General features: G+C 38.4%; 2 protein-coding genes across 3 annotated transcripts in view; one reads left to right on the forward strand and one right to left on the reverse strand.

Moving 5' to 3' along the window:
- LOC135205087 (uncharacterized) overlaps positions 1-23399 on the reverse strand; it is a 155323-nt gene that overhangs the window by 76177 nt on the left and 55747 nt on the right. The window contains exon 1 of one of the 2 annotated variants that reach the window (XM_064235384.1): positions 417-557. The exons of the other annotated variant lie outside the window; for it this stretch is intronic. The gene's annotated coding sequence lies outside the window, so the exon portion shown is untranslated. Of the gene's footprint in view, positions 1-416; positions 558-23399 lie in introns of those variants that run through there. 2 annotated transcript variants of the gene reach the window in all.
- Positions 4705-16045, forward strand: LOC135205086 (leucine-rich repeat-containing protein 15-like). The gene is made up of 7 exons (XM_064235382.1): positions 4705-5041; positions 12883-12995; positions 13258-13415; positions 13871-14056; positions 14673-14811; positions 15369-15493; positions 15762-16045. The coding sequence occupies exons 1-7, from the start codon at positions 4868-4870 to the stop codon at positions 15902-15904; spliced, it is 1038 nt and encodes a 345-aa protein (XP_064091452.1). The 5' UTR covers positions 4705-4867; the 3' UTR covers positions 15905-16045.

Genomic DNA, 23399 nt, shown 5'->3' on the forward strand with positions numbered 1-23399 from the left:
TAAGACAATAAATGTCATTAAGGCCAATGAAGACAATAATTGTAATAATAATTAAGAAAATAATTGTCATTAATGCTTCTTGAGGAAATTATTTGGGTCTTAATACAAAATGCGAGAAATTATCAAGACAATAATTGCAATTACTGATAAAGAAAGCTTGTAAAAACAATAATGATAAAGTTTATCAAGAAAATGATTGTATGGATTATCAAAGCAATAATTGCATGGATTATCAAAACATTAATTATATCGATAATCTAAACAATAATTGCACAGATTATAAAATTAACACCTACTAAAACCACCACCAAAGCAAACAATGTCAAGAAAATCACATAAAACAACAATGACAAATCTAACAAGACAATAACCAAAATAAAACTTCACCAAAACAATGACACGTAATTAGTACTCACCCCTGGCTTTTCCCAGAAAAAAACAAGAAAAAAAGATAATTTTCTTTTATTTTCTTCGTCAAAACACAGTCACATAAAGTATTCACTAATCTGTATTGTTTCTGTTTATTATTAATATAGTTTTGTGTCCAGGGTTTCACTGTAAATAATTATTAAAAATACACAAATAAATATACATATAGTTTATTTATATATTACAGGAATGGTTAATAGCTCACGTGAATATATATATCTTACTATGTTTTCTGAACATATATTGTGTTAGTATCAACATTTTATCTTGTCATTTCAACCTGTCACTTCTCGGGCATGGAGTAAACATAAACAAAAGACGAAACATCAAACAATAAACCAATTCACGACAAAAAAAAAAAAAAAAAAAAAAACATTAAAACCCGATAAACCAATTAAAGGGCAAAAAAACCCCTCCGAATCTGTCTTAAACCGAGGAGGTCCGGCACCCAACCTTCCGTTTTCTACGCGGTTCTGGCGCGCACTGAGAAGAGTTCGAGAACGAAGAAGACGCGGGAACAGAATGACACTTGCCAGAGAAAAACAGTAGCAGTTTGCGCGCGCAGGCACACGTCCTCTCTCTCTCTCTCTCTCTCTCTCTCTCTCTCTCTTCCAGCCCACCTATACGTAACCGTCTTCCAGCGGGCGTACGTAGGAACCAAATTCCTCGACAGTTAAAGGGTTGCGATGGGAGGAAGGTTCTCTCTCTCTCTCTCTCTCTCTCTCTCTCGTGTAGCGCGTACTTTCACTGTGGCTCGCTACGGTTTGTCATGGTAATCTTCTCGTTATTTCTTTATTTATCGTTTATTTAACGAGTTTTTTTATGGTTTCCGTGTGTGTATAGCGTCCACTGTACACATACGTATTCATGCAACGTATTTTTGACGTGTGTAAATGCGCTATTCTTAAGTTAAATCGACGTTTATGAGAACTATTATAATAATACCTCGTCCACTGGAATAATTATTCGCTAATAGCTAACAATTCGTTGCAATTAGAACGTTGGCGATGGGATCCTTAGCAGTATATAATTGACTCGCATATTTTTAACTGGCTGTTCAAGTCGGCAAATAAACATTTGGTGTAGTCGCCCAATTAATTAAAAGTTCATATATATAAATATATGTGTTATAAATGTACGTATATATCTGTGCGTCTGTGGCTCGCCCAAGCGCGCATGCGCGAATAGGTCAAACTTACGCCACTACGCTAGAAGACGTATACGCGGCCGAATTAGACATGCTTTCGTAAGGACCACCCTGTAGGAGAAATAACTATATACCTCCTTAGCCCCGTTATGACGAAAAAATGTGGAGAAAGAGAGAGAGAATCTGTGACGTCATTACCTTAGGTCTTTGGTATTACGGTTTGGACAATGCCTGTTAAGTCACTTGCAATACGAAAAATTATCGTGAAAAAGGAATATTGAGAGAGAGAGAGAGAGAGAGAGAGAGAGAGAGAGAGAGAGAGAGAGAGCAGCTGCTTATAAGATAAAGGAGGCTATGACATGATTTCTTTCTCTCATACCTGGCTCTTAGTCAACTGTTGTGGTGACTTGCAGGGCAACGTAATCTCTCTGTCAGTATAATATACTCCACGTTTATACTTGCCATCCTCTAGGCTTGGGGTTGCCTCTCTCTCTCTCTCTCTCTCTCTCTCTCTCTCTCTCTCTCTCTCTCTCTCTATGTCAGGCTATGATTTTCTACATTTTTGACAGCATGGGGTACATCTGTACCATGAATAACAACCATTTGACCTCATCCAGGTAGTCCCCTCACTTTATCTTTCTCTCACTTTCTTTCTGAGATAGGAGGCATCCCACAACAACCCCACCCCCCCCACACAAACCCTCCCACCCCAACACACACAGCAAAAAAGCTGCGGAAATCCCCAGATAATGCAATATGGTGCCCAGACAATTGGACCAAAATCAGCGTCAGTTTAGAAAAAAAAAAATTTTTGTCAAACAGACCCTTTAGCAAATAAAGAGATAATGCAAATAACAATGTTATCATCATTTACCTATCAGGGATTAGATCTGAGGTTGCAAAATGACGGGTCTTTGTGTGTATAATGTAACAGATAGAGCAGAATAGGTAATATCTTGAATCATGTGTGTTTTTCTGAGGTGTACCCTTATGTTACCCAGTAAAGAAAATGGACATCAGAATCAATCTTAAGCTAGTTCTTATAAATTGCTTTTCTTATTCAATTCACATTGGGGAGTTCAAGTCGAGATTATCAGGCTTTGACTCCATTATACTTCTTGTTTTGATACCCGATTGTATAAAAGTTTCACTTCTTGCCTTTGGTACCCAATTGGAAAAAAAAAAAAAAAAAAAGGAGTTCATTTCTTGCCTTGATACCCAATCGCAAAAAATGAGTACATTTCTTGCCTTTGGTACCCAATTGCAAACAAGTTCATGGTCACTCTGATGATTTTAGTAGTGAATTATGTACCCGGTTTAGTCGACTGTGGTGGGTCCAGCCAGCTTGGAGAAGGGGCAGAGGTTTGTAAATGCAATGTGTATCCATATTTTTTGTGGGGTGTGGGGGTTAGGTTGTGACACAGATAGCCTGTGAGAAGTAGTATATACTTCTCTCACACCATTGACTATTATATAAATATATGCAGAATGGAAGTACTCTTAAATTAGCTTTGCGAGGTACGTAACTTCTGTAGGGTCTGGACTTCTTACCTCTCTCTCTCTTCTCTCTCTCTCTCTCTCTCTCACTCCAAAAATTACTTTCATATAAATATGTGAACTCGATTTTACCTCCTTCAAAAAATTGCTAATAGTTGCCACGTGTATTTATTGTCTTTGTTCATTCATGGCTATTACATTCCGTGTAAACTTTCGTTGTTTAAGATGATAATAATAATAATAATAATAATAATAATAATAATAATAATAATAATAATAATAATAATAATAATAATAATAATAATAATAACTAAAGTTGAGCCATGGGCTGAATAAACTCTAAGGAGAGTACACGCCCCTTTTTCGTATAATATACGAATACACATATACTCAAACCCACGCTCACATACACGCAATTCACACTTACACCTACGTGCATCCATACACACCTGCACAAACACACGCGCACATACACATACACACACATATGCTGACATTGCCAGCTGTTTAAACATGCAATGTAAATTGTTCCAGCCTGATTGCTATATTGAAGTTTTGTTTACCTTGGCTCAAATAAAGTCGATAATAAACTAGCAAAGAGATTCAGTAATATTATTATTATTATTATTATTATTATTATTATTATTATTATTATTATTATTATTATTATTATTATTATTATTATTATTATTATTCGCAATCGAGTTTTCTATATGAAACTCTCAGCCACGGAACATGAAACTCTCGCACGATCATGGCAAACTTTAACCTTGAATAAAATAAAAACTACTGAGGCTAGAGGGCTGCAATTTGGTATGTCTGATGATTGGAGGGTGGATGATCCACGTACCAATTTGCAGCCCTCTAGCCTCTGGAGATTTTAAGATCTGAGGGCGGACAGACAAAGAGCCATCTCAACAGTATGTGAAACAAATGGGAAAGCATCTAAATAAGAGATGAATGAAATGAAAACTTAAGAAATGGACAGATATAAAACTAGACTCTAACAATTATAAACAATCGAGAAACAAAAACAAAAGGAACAGACGTTAAAATCCCCTCTCTCTCTCTCTCTCGTCCATAAATAACGGATTTTGCGTCTTCACTTTATTGCTCAAAGTACTATAGTATCTTTGTTCTTCAAACAAACAATGAAATCATCTCTCTCTCTCTCTCTCTCTCCTAAAACCAATACCAGGAGGCGTGAACAGACCACAATACTATTACCATAACCGAATAACGTCACAGCATCTTAACCCCCATTTCATTAATATGATCATTTTGGGTCGAAAGGAACGCTCCCAGTAAACATCCCAAAATAGTTGCAGTTGATCGACATGCTACGTGATCTAAAGACCGTGGTCACAGCGTCCCCCCCCCACCCCCGCCCCTGTAACAGGCGGTGGGCGGATAAGGAAATCTAACTTTATCTGCTCCCGGGAGCCGCCCTAACCCGTAGATAATGAACTTAACCGCAGATTACTATTTTTTTTAATTTTATACCAAATTTTTTTTTGGGGGGGAGAGCACGAGCCTTTTAATCGGCAGTATTCGTCCCTAATCACACCGAGAGATCACACCACCACCTGTGGCTATTTAAGAAGCATCAACCCGCGCCCTTGCTTTCACAGTGAGGAGCTAGGACTCGCCGCTGGAAGGCTCGCTGCTGGAACGCTCGCTGGAATCCTGGACGTGTTTGATCTCGCCGTGATTTATATGTAGCCCCGCGTCCTCCGGTGATATATTCAGAAGCTTCGAAAGTTACAGAAACTTCAGAAGTTATAGAGAGTAAGGATGTGTCACTTGAGAGGATTATTAGCCCTGGCGTTGGTGCTGGGTATTTGCGTCGTGCAGAATCAAGGCGGCAGCTTGAGACGCACTGGACAGCTGCGTCACAGAACAGCTTCTGACGAAGGGGTGGTCGTCTGCAGTATCTGCCCTGACGCGGTTCTGATAGAGCCTTGTACCGTGAGTATAGAGATTTGATTATTGTAAGGACTTTCTATCTATATCATATAGATAAAGACACAATCCACGGAGGAAAGAGGCCTTCCGACTTCTTGTCCTTAACTCAGCTAAGTAAAGGGCAAGAATTCGAAAGGTCTTGCAGACATCAAACGTGTCTCTTCGTGGATTCTGTCTTAATTTACATATTCATCATGTTCCATTTTATATATTTATATATATATAATATATATATAATATATATATATATATATATATATATATATATATGTATATATATATATATATATATATATATATATATATATATATATATATATATCATTGGGAGGTACTGTGTTGAGAGTTCGAGACACTTCCGTAGCAATCCATCTATCAAATAACTTATTGTGCGTGTGTGTGTGAGTACGTATATATTTCTCGCTGTGAGATACTTCAATCAGCTGATCGAAGGAACTCAAAACTCCCCCAGGTTGAAAAGTTAAGTATATCTCAGTTTAACCAGACCACTGAGCTCATTAACAGCTCTCCTAGGGCTGGCCCGAAGGATTATTAGATATTTTCACGTGGCTAGGAACCTTTTGGTCACCTAGCCACGGGACCTACAGCTTATTGTGGTATCCAAATCACACTACATAGAGATATGAATTTCTAATCACCAGAAATAAATTCCTCTGATTCCACGTTGGCAGAGAGGAGAATCGAACTCGCGACTACCGAATTGGTAGGTGCGCACGTAACCACACACAGACATAAGGGCTTTATAGATCCAATGCTGAGAAACAGTACAAATTATGACATCATTGTCATCACATTGCAAGAAACCAGTAAGGAAAACCAATCAAGAAAACCAAAGGAGAGGCACCCACCCACACTCCATGTGGTCCCTTCCCCCCAAAAAAGTGATGTTCCTACTGGCACCTTCCCCCAAAACAGTGACATTCCTAAGTTCCCCAAAATCCAGTCACTTGTAGCCAGTCACATGGGGCATCTCTAGTCAAAGTTGCCTGACATTCTATGCGTCACTTTCTGAGTAATCTTCTGGACAAGTGTATTGCCCAGAGAATTAAAAATCATGACAGCCCAGACACAGGCAGTTACAAAGTGACACAGGTGTGAACTTTTATGAATATAAAAACAAGAGATGGGTGATTTTTTTTTACCTTTTTTTTAAGTAAACAATTGTTGCCTTGCACTGATGAAACCACTTGGAAATCCCCAGTCTATCAGCTGCAGTTTTTCCTCTCATCTTAAGAAAAAAAAGTCTATATATAAATAGTGATGATAATGTGATATTTGCTTGAACATGCTTGGCCTTCACAGATGAGTCATGATTAGAAACAGATTATTATTATCATTATTATTATTATTATTATTATTATTATTATTATTATTATCCAGAAGATGGACCCTATTCTTATGGAACAAGCCCACCACCATAGGGGCTATTGGCTTGAAATTCAAGCGTCCAAGGAATATGATGTTCATTTGAAAGAATTCACAGAAAGCAGAAGTAAAATAGTAATTAGAAAAGACTAAATAAACTACCAAATTAGTAAATAATTAGACTAAAACATAAGTAAAACATAAAATACAAGAAGAACTTCTTTAAGGTAGTAATGCACTGCATCTTCACTTTGAACTTTTAAAGTTCCAATTGTACAGCGACAGTTAATATATTCACTCATTCTATACTGCCTCTCTCGCCCTCACTGTGACCCGCCATCGTTGCTTGCACCAGACAACTATGGCTTGTTACGAGTTTCAGTAGTGATATGTAGAGGAACTGGCATTATACCCAGACCTTTGTTCGTGTAAGTTTGGTCCCTGACCCCAGACAAGGAGAATAACGTCGTTTTTCGCTTACTCCAGGAGTAAGCCTACAAATTACTTTGTTATTGTGGTTTTTATTCTTGTAGGGGGGGAGGTAAGCCCTATGGAAGGGCATAAAAAAGTCCGAAAAAGGTGTTAGGCGCTAAGTTCAAGATACAGGAATTTTAGGATAGGATATTTATAATTTATGTATTAGAATGAAAATGTAAAAAATAAATAATGCACATGTTAAACAGTACAGAACAGTTATTTCTAATGAAATTTAGCGTATTTATTTTAATTTTCGTTGGTGAAACAACACGTTATTTGACCATAGATTTTAGCACGCGCCCCGAGTAAGCCGTCGTGCTCGGTCGGTTCGCACCTTGTTTTAGATCCACTTCAAGTCACTGCCTCACAGTAGGCAAAGTATGTCAACATCCTTATCACAGATAAAAGCTGCATTTATCAACAAACTTGTCCGAACAAATAGCAAAACAAAAAATAAAAATAAAAAACAGGTAAAGATATTCAAATCAGAAGGAAATAGAATCGAAAATTCTTGTTTATGCTTTTGCCGTCAGATTAAACGGTTCATCCTTATCGATTCAGGAATGATATTATTATTATTATATTATTATTATTATTATTATTATTATTATTATTATTATTATTATTATCAATTTCCTGTCTTTAAGTTGACATCAGGATTACTTCGGCACCTTTGTCTTTTATCGTCGATATTACAGCTCTTTTTGGGTTTAAATTAAAGCATTACTATCAGTATCATTCAAATATACCTGACGAATATATTATATATATATCATATATATATATATATATTTATATATAGTATATATATATATATTGATATTATATATATATATATATATATAATACTTATACATATATATACACTTCATGATAACAAAAATTATTATATAATAATCAACAACAAAAAACTATAATATTGAGGTCACAGTAATATTTACGTGAATATAAAGACAAGATTGTGACAATAATATTTAGATATAGAATTCAATATACATATATATATATATATATATATATATATATATATATACTATATATATGTGTGTGTGTGTGTGTGTGTGTGTGTGTGTGTGTGTGTGTGTGTGTGTGTGTGTGTGTGTGTGTGTGTGTGTGTGTGTGTGTGTGTATATATGACTAAAATATTTTCTGTTGAAACAGAATTGAATCACCTAAAAGGAACCAACTGTTTATAAGGCCTTTGTAGGCGCAACTGTTGCAAATACAGTTTTAGGAGCAACTGTTGTTAATACGCTACTAGTGAGCAACTGAAGGACGAAATACAATAGCATATTGCTGTTATAATTACTATGGCGTTTAGGCCCAACAGGACGAGTAAAATATTTACATTCCCACTGTCATTGTTGCATAAAAGACAAAAGCAATTGACAATTGATAGTGCAAAGCACTTCAACATGACAGTGTACACCCCCATCCCAGAAGGGAGACACCCAGACACGCAAGATAACGCCCAAATTATTCTTGGTCTTGAAAAGCCCTTCGGCAAGCACCAGCACTTCTCAACAGTGACCCAAATCTAACTCAGAAGTGACAGCTGATAAACTTCGCCTTTTTTTTTTTTTTTTTCAAAATTCAGGGTCGTTCGTCTCTGGCGATCTCAGACGTTTAGAGTTCTCGATTCTGCATTTTTCCCCGACTCCTCTTACAAGCTAGATGGTTTACAAATCACCCAAGTCTGTCTGTTTTCTTGTTTCTCCAGAAGATATCTCAAAGAGCTACGGGGGGATTCTGATGCAACTTTGCATACAGGTGCATCAATGGTCAAGGAAGAGGCGATGAAATCTCCAGTCAGTTCCAGATACTCATGAACTAAATAAACTGTTATGACAGTCATTATATGTAGTGGCAGTCGTTGCTCTTATGACATCTCAACTGTCGAAATGACAGTTAGTGCTATGACAAGTTACTGTTATGATAGTTTCTGAATTGTTGTCAGTTCTGACAGCAAAGAGTTTGGAGGTCCAGGAAGGCTGCCATAGTATATCCTTATTTTGCCGAATATGCCCTCAGTTTAGGTCTGGAAGCCATCAAAGTCAGCTTTCATCAATCTTTCTACCTGGGAGAAGATGCTGTGGTCTTGAGAGTAAGGCTGACACAAGACTGAGACAAAGATAAACTATTTAATATACATCGGTATGACAGAAACTGCAAAAAGATACCTTGTTTCCTTCGTTAATTGCACACTGCTTATTCTGTGAGACAAAAGAGTAATTTATCAATTTATTTATCCTAAATGAGGAAATTTAACGACCCAAGGTCTTGGAATGAATTCTGCCTCTCATTGCTGTTAACCATGATGCAAATATAACAATATCTTTGAGATATCTTTACGTGGCTAGGAACCAATTGGTTACATAGCAACGGGACCTACTGCACATTGTGGGATCCGAGCCAACTTATATCAAGAAATGAATTTCTAATCACCAGGAATGAGTTCCTCTGATTCCATGTTGGCAGAGTGGGGAATAGAACTCGCGACTACCGAAAGTGCTGGAGTTTACAATTTTTCCCTTAAGAAGATCATGCTTTAATATAGGACGTCTGCAAATTCTCTCTCTCTGTCTCTCTCTAGAGCAGAGTTCAGCCTACTGAAAGGTTGTGAACCCCTTGGTGGGAGGACATACTCCCTAAAATGGCAGACGAGCCTCAGATCAGAGACTCCCTAGCATAGCAGATGAGCCTCATCACATGAGGCCAATAGCATTCACATCTTCAGTCCTGTTGGATACCCTGAAAATTATCAGAGATATTAACTCACTCTGTGATGAGAAAGGCACTATACAGACGGAAATAAAACGGTGTTTTCCAAGTAGTATGACTGCTAGTCCCTACTTGGATAGGGTCGTAAGTTTAAGCATAAATAAACACTGTAGATTCAAGTGGTTTTAATGTCTACAAACTGTGCTTCTAAATATATTTGTCCTCCAAATACTATCATCAGTGCTCCACGTTGGACGAGTGGGCTAGGTGCTCGCCTTCTAGTTCAGCAGTCGCAAGTTCTATTCCCCGCTCTGCCAACGTGGAATCAGAACTCATTCCTGGTGATTAGAAATTCATTTCTCGATATAAGTTGGTTCGGGTCCCACAATGAGCAGTAGGTCCCGTTGCTATGTAACCAATTGGTTCCTAGCCACGTAAAGATATCTAATCCTTCGGCCCAGCACTAGGAGAGCTTATAATCAGCTCTGTGGTCTGGTTAAACTAAGATATACTTAACTTTAACTATCAGCAGTACAAATGAAAACATACAGATAATCAATTAACAAAGATAGATGCATGGGAACACAAAGAAGCTGAATAGAAACATAGAGAGAGAGTTCTGGCAGTAGTGGATCACTGAATCCTCTTCTGAAGTGTCGCCCTTATCCTTATGAAACCTTAAAATTAAACTTGGACACGCATCAACAATTCCATCAGAAATGACTTGGTTACCACATGGCACTTTCCCAGCAATCACAACAAAGCTGGGGGTCTGCGACGTAACCCAAATATTGACACATAATTCTTGAAACTTGGGAACAGAAGAGGAAAGGTATGTAAACACTGAGTTGCCAGTTAGCCTCCAAGGAGACGAACTTTGTACGGGAGTTCTTTTTAACAACATGGATGTTTAGTCTCCAGGATTCTGATCCCAGTTTCATAAAAATGAGAAATACTCTAAATCACTTCTGTAGAAGGGTCTTGTGAAGATATGGAGAGTAACTTGGGCATAATAAAGTTGAGAGGAATGGAAAGAGATGAAGGCAATGACATAAAACAAGGTTGCCAATATCTGATTAGTGCCCACATATGTTTTGTAACAATAAGCTGCCCTTGCCAAGGGCAGAGTGAGTTCTGTACTTCACATTCCGTCAAGGTGTCTGGTTTTCCAAGTGCGACATTGTCGCTTCCACTGGGTCCAAAGTCTGTTGCGAATTCTCTGCACCTGAAATCTCTAAGTATATATATTTTATCAGTCAAATGCCACGATGGAAAATTGAAGCAACGGAGCGGTTACGAGGCCTTTCGACACTCTGTCCTTTACTAGCAGACGACTACTAGTGAAGGACCGTGCGTCGAAAGGCCTTGCAACCACTCTGCTGTTTCACTTTTTCGTTGATGGCGTTTGCCTTTATCTATATTATATATTTATATACTTACAAAATCAGCAACATCACGCTCAACCCACCACAAAACGGGGCTGATATAACCACTCCTCACCCAGCTGGTAGAATACTCACGACCCTTAAATGGGTATACAACAAGAAAACGAGACGTTTCCCATCATTTTTCAGACGGAGGCGAACGAAAAGATATAACGCAAATCGCGCATGCGCCCAAGAACCAAATTAGCTAGACATCATGACTACTATAGATGATTCCTCTTCAATCTCCTTCCATCTGGTGGTCATGTGATTGCCTGCGAGTCAGTTATCTGGCGTCACAGGGACTAGGGCCAATGAATTGTTATTATTCGGAGGTCTGCGACGATAAGAACAATAGGTTGGATTGTCGTAGGTAGTGTCATAATAACAATAACGATCATTACGATAACAATACTATAACGAGAGCCTAGGGAAAGGCGTCTGCACGCTGACGACAAGGATTGGCAGTCACGTTTCGGCATCCAGCAGGCGCCAAGGTCGGCCAACGTGATTCGGTTTACGTAAAAGGGGCTCAGGTGGTGGCTGTCACTGGCTTATCAAAATGCGGTTCGACTGTCGGCCTTATTTTGAGAGACTAGCGGCCTCCTCGCGGCATATCGATTTCGAGCAGTTTTTTTTTTTAAATCCGAGTTTATCGATCTAATCGCTGGGAGGGGGCCGGTGAGAGAGAGAGAGAGAGAGAGGGGGGGGTGAGGGTTGCTGCAGACAATAATAATGGTTTTATCCGCCTTTTGGACAAAGAAATATGAGATGATATTGGGCGTTCGGAATTGGGGGCTTAATTGTCTGGTCTCTCTCTCTCTCTCTCGCAAGATACTCCGTGTGTTGACGTGTGTCAGTTGTAATCAACAACAAGCCAGACCTCCCCCCAAAAAAGTACCACTAAGTTTGACTCTCTCTCTCTCTCTCTCTCTCTTGACGAAAATACACTCGTATATGAAAAACAACTGAGTATACTTCAAGTTCAACAACGGTGTGGAAGAAGAGTTTAAAAGAAAGCTAGACAAAATCATTAGGAGGACACTGTGAATGCACAGTACAATCTGCTCCTACAGATAAGTGAGCACACGATGTCTCCTCTTAGGATGGACCAACAAGTCTTTGAGGCATCCTAATCCTTGAAACTCTCTCTCTCTCTCTCTCTGCCTTGACGAAAATGCACTCGTATATGAGAAAACTACTGATTGCTTCAAGTACAGTTTAGCTACAAGATACTTAAAATGCCAGGAATCAGGCTTATTTGAAACCACCTTTAAGTAATGGGGTGGTATTTTGTCCAATAAACCCACATAACATTCTCTTGAGCAGATCTTGTATCCTTAAATACCCTGTCAATGTTATTGCCCCATTTCTGTTACAAAATATTCATTGACGTCCATTATTTTGAAACTGAATCACGTCAAATTCAGTACTTGAATGACATTGTCATATATATTGCTGACTCAACATGCATGCATGTGTATTTTATTAGAAAAATTAATGTTTGTTGTTTCTTGTGAAACTTCATTTTAATTCATTTTTTACTTGTTTTTTAATTTGTTCATTTTCCCCTTTTTTTAAATAAGTTTGGTCCCTTCTCTCTGTATTTCCCTTTACCTCGTCTTGCGTCTTGCTAATGAACACCTTAATATTCTTTGGAAGCTTAAAGAATTTCAAGTCAGTGGCCCCTTTGGTAGCCTTGTTCCATATGAATAGGTTTCATCTTCTGAATAATAATAATAATTCTCTCTACAATCAAAACAATAGATCAGAATTATCAGCATGAACTCTCAAGAACTTTTCTAATGGCTGACATCTTTCATTTTTTCCTTACAGTGTATCTGTCACAATGCCACATCAGCTGACATCAGATGCGGCCCAGAGCTGACGTCTTGTGAAGAGCTGACAGACATCCTGAATGTGGCCACTCCTGTCTCACAGTATCTCAGGTAATAAGAGCCAATGTAGGCTCAGATGAAAGCCATTTTGTTGACCATATTTGTTCAGAAGTCACTTCAGCTAGTCTAGAATGACCTATTCTAGCAGTCCGGTTGACAGAAACCTGTTTAGTTTTATTCTGGATCCACTTCAGCTGGTCTGGAATGCCCTATCCTAGAAGTGTGGTCTTTAAAAACCTGCTTAGTTGATGTCCTACCAGACCAGTTCTCCACAAGTCAGTTCAGCTAACAAGACCTGTTTTTCCTCTACCAGGTTGGTTGTCCAAAAGACATCGCTCCAGTGCATGTTAACAAACGACATCTGGGGTCCAACAACCTTCCAGGAGATCCTCCTCGTGGAAAACCAGTTCAGCATAGTGGATAATCATGCATTTGCCCATTTCAACAAGTCGATGAAGCTTCTTGACCTTCGTAAGTTGCTTCTTAACATTACACTCAGTGACAAACATCTAGAACTATGGATTGTAGTTGGTGCGCTATTTCTGATTTAAAATTGTTGGACCTATGCAGGTGAAAGTACTACTTGTGGATATGGTTTGATTTTCTGCACTACCTGAAGGCTAATCACTGTTTTGGCCAATCAGTTTAAATTTAGTACACCCATAAAACAGCCCACCTTCAAAAGATTCAACGTTTGGAAGTTTTCTCAACTGTAGGTTACAAATCTCTTACTCAGAATTACGTGTGGCTACGGTTTGTTTTCTGCACTGCCTGAAGGCTAATCACTGTTTTTGCTAATGATTTTAGATTCAGTACACACCCATAAAACTGCCATCCTTCAAAAGATTCAACGTTTGGAAGTTTTCTCAAAATACTATCAGTAGGTTACGAATCTCTTACTCAGACTTCAATTTCGCTTCTGACAGATAAAAACCGACTCCAAGACGTCTGCTTCTCGACGTTCAACAACCAGCCACACGTGGAGATCATCAACCTCAATGACAACAAGATCAATTTCATACCTGGGCTGGGGAACATGGAGGTCAAAGAGCTGAGGGAAATACACCTGAGAGGCAATTCACTCAAGACCATCATGGAAAACACCTACCAATGTGAGTATGCAACTCCAGGTACTTCAAATACTTAGAAACCCCACTGGGCTTAAGACTGGAGATTCTGGGAAAAGGGCAGTTACCATCCTCACCAGACGCTAAGAGGAGAGTCACACTTTCTGTTCCTCAAAAGTAAGACACTCAGTTGAACCCAATAATTATCACATGAGAAGAGTTAACAAACCATTAAAGGCCCATGTGACAGATTTATTTTACCTATAATAGTGAGAATGAGGACAATTGAAACAAAGGACAGACTTTATTTACTGTACTCAAAGAAACAGCATTAACGTGCCTCCTACCCCAGCCTTCACTATCAACACTTTCATTTCCACCAATCTCAAAGATAACATCACTGATATCTCTCCTAGCTCTTGGCTAACCACCTTCACTATCGTAACAACCCTGTTCAGAGAGTAATACAATCCAGACTTCCTTTTTGAGTGATGCCTAAGCTACAGATAATCAACACCCTACCCATAATCACAGTCCTGTTCAGAGAGCAATACAATCCAGACTTCCTTTTTCAGTGATGCCCAGGCTATAGATAATCCACACTCTACCCATTATCACAATCCTGTTCAGAGAGCAATACAATCCAAACTTCCTTTTCCAGTAATGCCCAAGCTACAGGTGATCGACTACTCCCACAACATGATATCGACCATTGACCCTGGGGCCTTCGCCTTCAATACGCGATTCAACGACAACAGGCTCACGATCAATTTGACCAACAACCTCATCGAAAAATTCCGGTTAGTATCTGCCGTGAGACTCCAGGCCCATTAGCCAGAATCAAGCATAGATTAATGGAGAGTCCCAGTCAGTATCGGGTCACATTCTAACAAATGCTTGACTTACGTTTGGATATAAGGGAGCCAGTTTTTATTATTGTTGCTACTATTAAATCAGCCACTCCATTCTGCCAGACACAAGGCTGAATAAAGAGAGGTGATCACTATTCTCTATTATAATTATATCAATTCATTGGGAATATTGGTAAATACCGTCTTACCATCCAAAGAGATTATAGATGGTCTTACCATCCAAAGAGTAAACATCACAACAGTCTACGAGTACGTCAGGCAACTTGTACATGAATTTTTATAGCTTTTGTGTACCAAGGTTTGCAAAGTCTGAGTAACAATTTCTTTTGGGGTTGGTATTGTTACGTAAATAAACTACCAACCTTCCTAGAAGCACATTCCCGCCTGATTGAGGCGTGCGCAACTATTTTCCTTATTTGATTGTCAATTAACAGCAATAGTAACATAAAGAGTAACAATGTTTTAATCATTTTTTCCACTCAAAGCCACGATGCGATCAGCGGAATTCAGAACGTGACGCTCAACCTGAAAAACAACAAGATACAAGACTTGTCCGAGTTCTACGAAGTTCTGCAGGACACGAACTTCAAGGCAAAGATCTTCTTAAATGGTGAGCTAATTCAGTGATATTGTGAATAAAACTGGGTTCAGTCATGCATATTAAATTTCATACCAAAGATGCAAACATATACATACCAACTGGCAAAGAGGTACTCTAGTGTTTAATAGGTTAGGTTAGGTTAGTTTAATGAAATGTTCGTCTTACCAGTATCTTAGCTTGAAATCAGTGACATTATATAAGAATACTTTTTCTTGCTTAATGCCAGGGGTAAACAAACAATAGACTGACTAATGTTAAGCTGTTCATTTGCCAACAGGAAACCCAATCATCTGTGATGCCCAACTTTGCTGGATAGTCCAGAACAAGACTATCATGAGCCACTTTGATGACTTTGAATGCACCGACAGCGCACTGACACTCTACAGCCTCTCGCCTGACTATCTGGGCTGCTCAATGTAGCATCAAAATCTCTCACAATTGTAAAAATCGTCTAGCTTTAGAGTTACCAGGCTTACTTCATCTGGAGGGTCTGACAGTAGAATAGGTTAACCTAACTATTGACTTAATCTAGGTTCTTTCAAAGAAGCTGACATTACGAAATAGCATGGAGATGAAAGAAAACCTTTTCTGGAGATTAATTCTTGATATGTTGGTAAAGATACATTGACATTCCTTGAGCTTTACGAGGATTACAGTAACTGTCCGCTGACGATTAGAACAGCTGTCCTCTGAAAGCATAAGATTCTCAGCGTTTCTGTACCAGTGTATCAAGAATTACACTCAAGATAAGAGTCTGATTTTTTCGTCATCTTTCAAAAACATGACTGTTCTTTACATTCTCCAAAAATAGTATCCCATCTTCGACTTAATTTAGACTCAGTCTAAGAATATGACAACACAATACAGTGTCTCAATTCTCGCTTGATTCAAGTTCAGTCAAAGAAGCTGATGGCAAAAACAGTAGTATATACAATTTTCCTTTAATCTAAATTCATTCGGAGGAGCTACCAGCTCAAAGCAGTACCCCAATTCTAAACTCAGTTCAAGACCTAATCTAAGAATAAGCTGACTCCTCGACAAGCTCTCTCAGTCATTCGACGTTTTGGGAGACATTAGTGAACTTCACAAACATCAGTGAACTTCACAAACATCAGCGAACTTTACAAACACATCGAAGAACAGGAATCGTCCCTTAATTGCAAATTCAAACTACACCTGGTTTACGATCGAGAACTCTTGACAACTTCCACTGAGTTTCATCATTTCTTCACTCATATTTCTATCAGTGTCAATAGACACTTATAGAGCCATACAGATACGAACCTCTCTCTCTCTCTCTCTCTCTCTCTCTCTCTCTCTCTCTCATGTTACAGATGTTATATGTGCATTTAAGGCATAGATAAATTATATTATTATTTTTTTGTTATTTATTATTATTGATTATTGATTATTTTATTATTTCTTATTATTATTATTATTATTATATTATTATTATTATTGTTATTATTATTATTATTAATTATTATTTGCTTATTATTTATTAATATTATTACTTCGTTTAAGACTGGCGATATTGTCTATTTTGTTGTTATTGTTGTAGTAACAATCGAAGCTGTTGTTAAATTTGTAAAGCTTCACGCTGTTCTATTTATATATATATATATATATATATATATATATATATAATATATATATATCTATATGATATAATATTATATATATATATATAGTGCATTTATAAGCATAAAAATATAAAGAAAGGTGAAGATAAAAAAATATATCCCTTTCCTACGAATGATACATTTCTAGATGTACTATTTATACAATACTCAGTAATTGTATCTCTCGTCAGTTCCTGTTTAAGCTCTTTGTTAATCGCCTTCTACCTGATTCGTCTTTAGTATTTAAAACACTACATTTAATTCTAACCTTCGATCGTTTAAGATAGATTAAGCAACGTTAAGTTTAAGGTTATAATTGTACATTTCTGTAAATACAAAATAAAAGGGTAGTGCATGGTGGTCATACGATTGTATTTTCTGGCGACATCTGGCATCTTACAGCCAACCTCTACCTAGCTAGCCTGACTTAACCTAACCTAGTGGCTGCTAGGCCTTTCGATGTACGGTCCTTTACTAGCTGACTGGTGAGAAATATATAAAAATAACGTTACGAGGAAGCTCAGAATTCCCTTTTATGTCTGTGAGAGATCTGATCAGTTGTGAGAGATCTGATCTGCAGTTTATCACAAATATTCCTGCCCATATGACGACAAATTTGGCAACACACGTTGCTTTAAAGTTGCCAAAAACCTCTGCCTTGCAATAACCACTTACTGACAGGTATAATGTGAAAGGAATTGAAGAAACGTGAACACATTAATCTGAATATGATCATGTTTACCAGACAATACTGGCAGAGACGAGATGGTTCCAGTACCCTACAGAAACGCCAGGGCAAATAACATGATGGAAAATGTGAATGGAGAACAAAGAGTAACAAAGAGGCGAATGAAATAAATAGGGATTAAAAAGTAGAAGGGAATAGAATGCGTATTTACAAAAGCAGTTACGTGAAAAACTGAGAAAGAGAGCGAGCGAGAGAGAGAGAGAGAGAGAGAGTTTGAGAGCAAAATCAGTGACATGACAAACTACCAGAGTCTCGAGAAGAGAGAGAGAGAGAGAGAGAGAGAATTACAAATATAAAATCACCGCCCCATAACCTTACCTTTGAAATCCCTGTTTATGTCAACAAAAGCAACAAAAAGACAGGTAGTTCTCTTTTGTTTTTCTCTTATTTTGTAGAACCAGTTAATCAAGGAAACCTTTGTCAAAGAAAGATCTTTTATTTAGTTAATACAAAGGGCTATTGTTTGCCACCGCTGAATATATATACATGTTCACAATGCAGTTATATATTATGCTCTCTCGATCATGGAACCCCGAGGAACACTAGGTCTGGTCAGTGCTTGGATGGGGGACCATCACTGAAAGCCAAATGCTTTAGTAAACGAGCTCCCGTGATAATCTGGACGAGGGGCTTACAACTTCATACCATAAAAACTACTACAGTTGTTTGACTACCAGGTACATAATTTAATGATAATATTAAGAGAAGTACAATGCTTTTTTATTGGGGCATACCCAACTGCCCATACGCAGGGGAATGACTCAGGATAGATTCCTGAAAAGGTCATAGCGCCTCAGTTGACATGAGCAGTTGTTAGTCGACTGTGGTGGGAAGAGCAACCTCAAGTTCCATAAAAATAACAGAAAAAGACAAATCAACAGCCTCCAAAGCAAACCGTTTTCAAAGTCAAGCGGAATATTCTTGACAAACCGTTATCAGAACACTAGACAGTTTGCAGAGGCAGGATAAGATTCATAAACAGGTGTTACTCACTGAAAACGACTGGGAAACACACCTGTAAAAATGTGGGACACCAAACACAAGTTCAATTTAAGGACAAAGTTGGTATCGTCAGACAAAGTAGGTAACCTTGACTTGGGTCTGAGTTGCAACTTGGTCAGGCTGCGTGTTCTGTTGTGTCACCCACTTGAAACGATCACGTGGAGATGACAAGGAAAGAGAGACAGTGTAATGTTCAAGTACAATGTGGAACTATAAAGAATGGTAGCCTGTTGAAGGGCTGTCATCTTACTGCCAATGACATAATCGTATTTGGAATCTGTTACTAAATTGCCACTGAAATCAACAACGACAATCACTTGGCTTGACACCTTTTGCTCCAGGTCTCTGCAAATCATGAAACACTAGCTGCAGAACAGTCCACACCTGCTGAAAGGCAGCGTAAATATGGCAACTATTTTGCTGTGTCTCACCTGACAAAACTTTAAACAATTCCTGCTTCTTAAAATGCCCTACCTCAAAAGCTACTATACCATCCCAATAGGATAACAGTTTTACCTGCAATGTGTAAACATACCACTTTTGATTGAAGTAAATGAGCAGAGAAATTGTATAACTTACTTTTGAAACACTTTAACAAAAAATATAGGCACCATTTCATACGTTCAGAACACATCCTCATCCAGACTTTCAACGCCAATACTTGGAAGAATGTGCCATAATTCTATGCCAAGCAGAGGTACATGTCTGGTGGATCTACAGGTATTTCATTGAACTACCAATGCTGGTGATATGTCTAATTTATTCATCAGCCAACACACTTCAGCTACGATCAACTAAATCAGGTGAACATTTTAGTCCCAGAAACCCCATCTGTCATGATGCTCCAACAACACATCGTCTCTTATCTATAGTTAGACCGGGCCTTAGATTCAAGAGACGGCAATAGATAAAATTCACTTCCCCGGCGGCCAGCTCCACAAAACGCAATCTTATCTGTTGACGATAGCCTAAAAGATACCAACGAGAGATAGGACCTAAGTATTGGGAAGCTTCACACCTCAGTCAGAAAGCTAAAGCTGACTGGCGATACCCTTTTTCTTGCGTAAGCAGCCAAATATGCCTTGAGGGACCGGTTGGGCTGTGGTTTATCAGCAAAGACTCGAAATGCCTTTGGTGCAGCAGAGATAAGGACCGTAAAAATCAACAGAAGATAATGGTTTACATTCTGCTGATAAGTAAAAGTATTTATACTTAATCTTACAACTGTCACACTGTCTCTTCAGTGATTTCATAGTGCCATCAGGAGCTACCGTGCACTTTTAGACCTATAAATCTGTTTTGGTACAGATGTTATCGAGTGGCTGATGCAAATAGGAAGGTCTATTCATCACCCAAGATATTATTTCTTCTTGTTAGATAAGTCCAAAAAATTTTGAAAGTCAGTTTCCATATACTGAAAACCTTAACAAGTATTGAGGTACAGTGGTAACTTGAGAACACTGGAAAGTTTTGAACGCCCAAAGAAGAGATCCGAGCAACTTGAGTTCTGTCTGTAAATACAATTGTTAAAGTTACAACTGAGGACTTTCTGTAAATACTATTAGTTACAAGTTCCTGAGAACTTTATGCACAAACATAAAATCTCCGGATAACCTAAATGAGAAGAGTATCTCACGATTACAGTTTAGATTGACTGAGAAAAGTTGGGAAAAGTTTGGTCTCCGGAGAGAACATTTGTTGCAACTGAGGAAGGTGAGGAAATATACAGTAAAAAATTATAGGTAAATAAGAAACGTCTGAAACTTGAGATACAATGAAAATTATGACTGAAGGGAGTTTGCAACCACAACGAAACTTCAAAGTTACACAGTGAAACTTGTCAAGGCACTAAAACACTCCAAGTAATTAAGAAAATCGTGCATCAGCACCAAGTAACGTGAAGAGTTTCTAAGTAACAGAAAATCTAGCGAACTTGTTCAAATTGTAAGTGACTCTGAAAAGTCTATAAAGTTCCAAGTGACTTATAAGATGGCGTCAATATTCTACATCGTGCTACTATTTGTTTACTTATCCAGCTCTTTCCCAATGGATGCTCCCGCTTATTCTCTCCTGAGGGCTATTCAACATGGCGTATCCTGGAGAGCCTCTCTTGAGGTCAGACAAACAATGAATCACCCAGACACCATTTCACCGTCAGAAGCCCTGCACCACCATCAGGAATATCACTCAGATAATGGTGCCACAGGAAACAATGAAGAAAGTGAAGTGGAAAACCAAGATAAACAAAGCTTAACGCTTTCTCTAACACTATCAGCACCAACGGATGCCTCTGAGAATCCTGAACTGCCAGATTTTGGACGCTCGCTCATTCTGAGTCCATGTTCTTCTCCTCCTGGCTCTGAGAACCAGAGAACTGCGCGCGTGAGTAAAAACCAAGTGGCTGGTGAAAGATATTACACAAATACTGTACCAGGAGGTGTGGAGAGGAGGCTACCTAGTCCTAAGCGTGCGAGGGGTCCTGGACCTCTCCCACATGGAGAACTTCCTGACGATGTCTGCGACCGTTGTCCGGTGAATGCTCAGGGGATTAGCAGGTTATTGCCATGCACAGTAAGTACATCATCAATGTCTCTGAATTGTATCTTGAAGTGACAATTTATCAATGATGTGTACATTAAAATCTACTTAGTATATTCATACGTAAATTATGTGGAAACTTGCTTAGCAAGCTCGTGTTCCGTTGACTCACGACATTAGAATTATAACAACTGACTGAGCTGAGTGGTACTTGGCGGTTCAGCTTGGACATTTCTGGCCTTGGAAGTGCCAATGGATTAGGGTTTATATGTAATGTACCTCAGTACCAAAAAGTGCTTAGTAAAGGGCTGTGGACCCCTTAGCAGGAGAAGATGGCCTCAGTCGCAGATGTGTCGCCCCTCCTGAAGCCAACGGTAACCAATCCTTTCCACTTTGTAGGATTCTGGGAAAATGCTGAAGAGCTAAACTTGGATGTTTTGGCACTGGGTGAGACAAAGGAAAAAGGACAGGGTGTGTAGGAATGGGAAAGACAAGTGGTAATTGTGCCTCAAGTAGCTGACAGATGTAGAGCCAATGAAAAGCAGCGTTCATATTGTCTGGAAGACTCTGGGGATTGGTGAAATAGCAATAGCTGACATACGAGTATTTGACCCAGGAATGGAATAGATAAATTAGAACGTATTTGGGATCGTTTTCCACCTATATGCAGAAAATTTCATTGAGGGCAGCAGTTTATTTAGTTTTTCAAACAGTGTCAACATTTTTGTATTGTGAAAAAAAAACATTCTGTGGTAGATATTAAATCCCATGTAGGCTAAATCATTTGACAGCTACTGATCATTTTAAAATTACTGGAAAGCAGAACTGAACAACATAAAGTTTCTACAATATACATTGCCTAACATTGAAATTTTTGGTCATGTAACAGAAAACACACAAAAATAAGCATTATATGTTAACAATATGTTGGAACCAAGTATTATCAAAAATAATTTACTAATATGAATATCAGCCATAGATGGTAGAAACTCGAGCCATCTGTTTTGAAGAAAAATACATAAAATGTACAGATTCGCAGGAGTCCAGTTTGTCTCGTCTTAACTGCAAAATTATGACTGTCAATGTATCAACGAGAGATGACACAAGTGTGAATTATGTCTAATTTTCTGAAACTGCGATTTATAGCAAAAACGGCTGGTCTTAGTCCATTAAAAGTTAAGCGCTGAAATGCCAACCTTGGATCAAGAATATGTTAAAATGGATTTTTCTTCCATCTTTCTGGTTCCAGCCATTTTTCTGGTGCCTGTTTAGTGTGGTGTCACCTCAGCACACCTACTGGAAATCTGTGCTGGTCTGGAACAGACCACTTTGAATGTCTGAATTAACAAAACCAGTCAGAATTATATACCATTTGTACCATTTCTTGAGGTGCCCTAGGAGAGCTGTTAATCAGCTCAGTGGTCTGGTTAAACTAAGGTATATATAACTTTTTTTTAGGTGTTTTCCTTTTGAACACATTTACAAAGCACTCTACCTTTGGAACAATTAACACCCAAAAGACAATATATATAAAAGTGCATGCTTCTTGCCAAAGATATGAACCTTTTTCTTTGAAGATGGGTATGATTGCTGCACCTTACCAGTTCTAATCCCTGGCAGGGTGGGAGCACTCACCATGTAACATTATTTCATGTGTCTTTCCAATGATACAAAGAATTCCATATCAATAGGCTACTTGTGGATTAACATTCAAGTGTATAAAACTCATTTGCAAAGTCAATCCCAAACTATTAAATATTCATGCACTAGTGTACATATGTATGCACTATATATGTATAACTGAATCACGAAAATGAATACATAAATAAAAGTAAAATCCACACAGGCCTTGCGACTTCTCGTCCTTCAGTAAAGGAAGGATAGTCGAAAGGCCTTGCATGGGACACACCATTGTTTCACTTTCCTTCGTGGATTTCACTTTTTTAGTATGGAGCTAGCTACATCATCCCAAAATGCCTGTGAACTGGAGGAGTTACACCTCAGA

Source organism: Macrobrachium nipponense, chromosome 48 (genome assembly GCF_015104395.2).
Source record: "Macrobrachium nipponense isolate FS-2020 chromosome 48, ASM1510439v2, whole genome shotgun sequence".
NCBI classification, from domain to species: Eukaryota; Metazoa; Arthropoda; class Malacostraca; order Decapoda; family Palaemonidae; genus Macrobrachium; species Macrobrachium nipponense.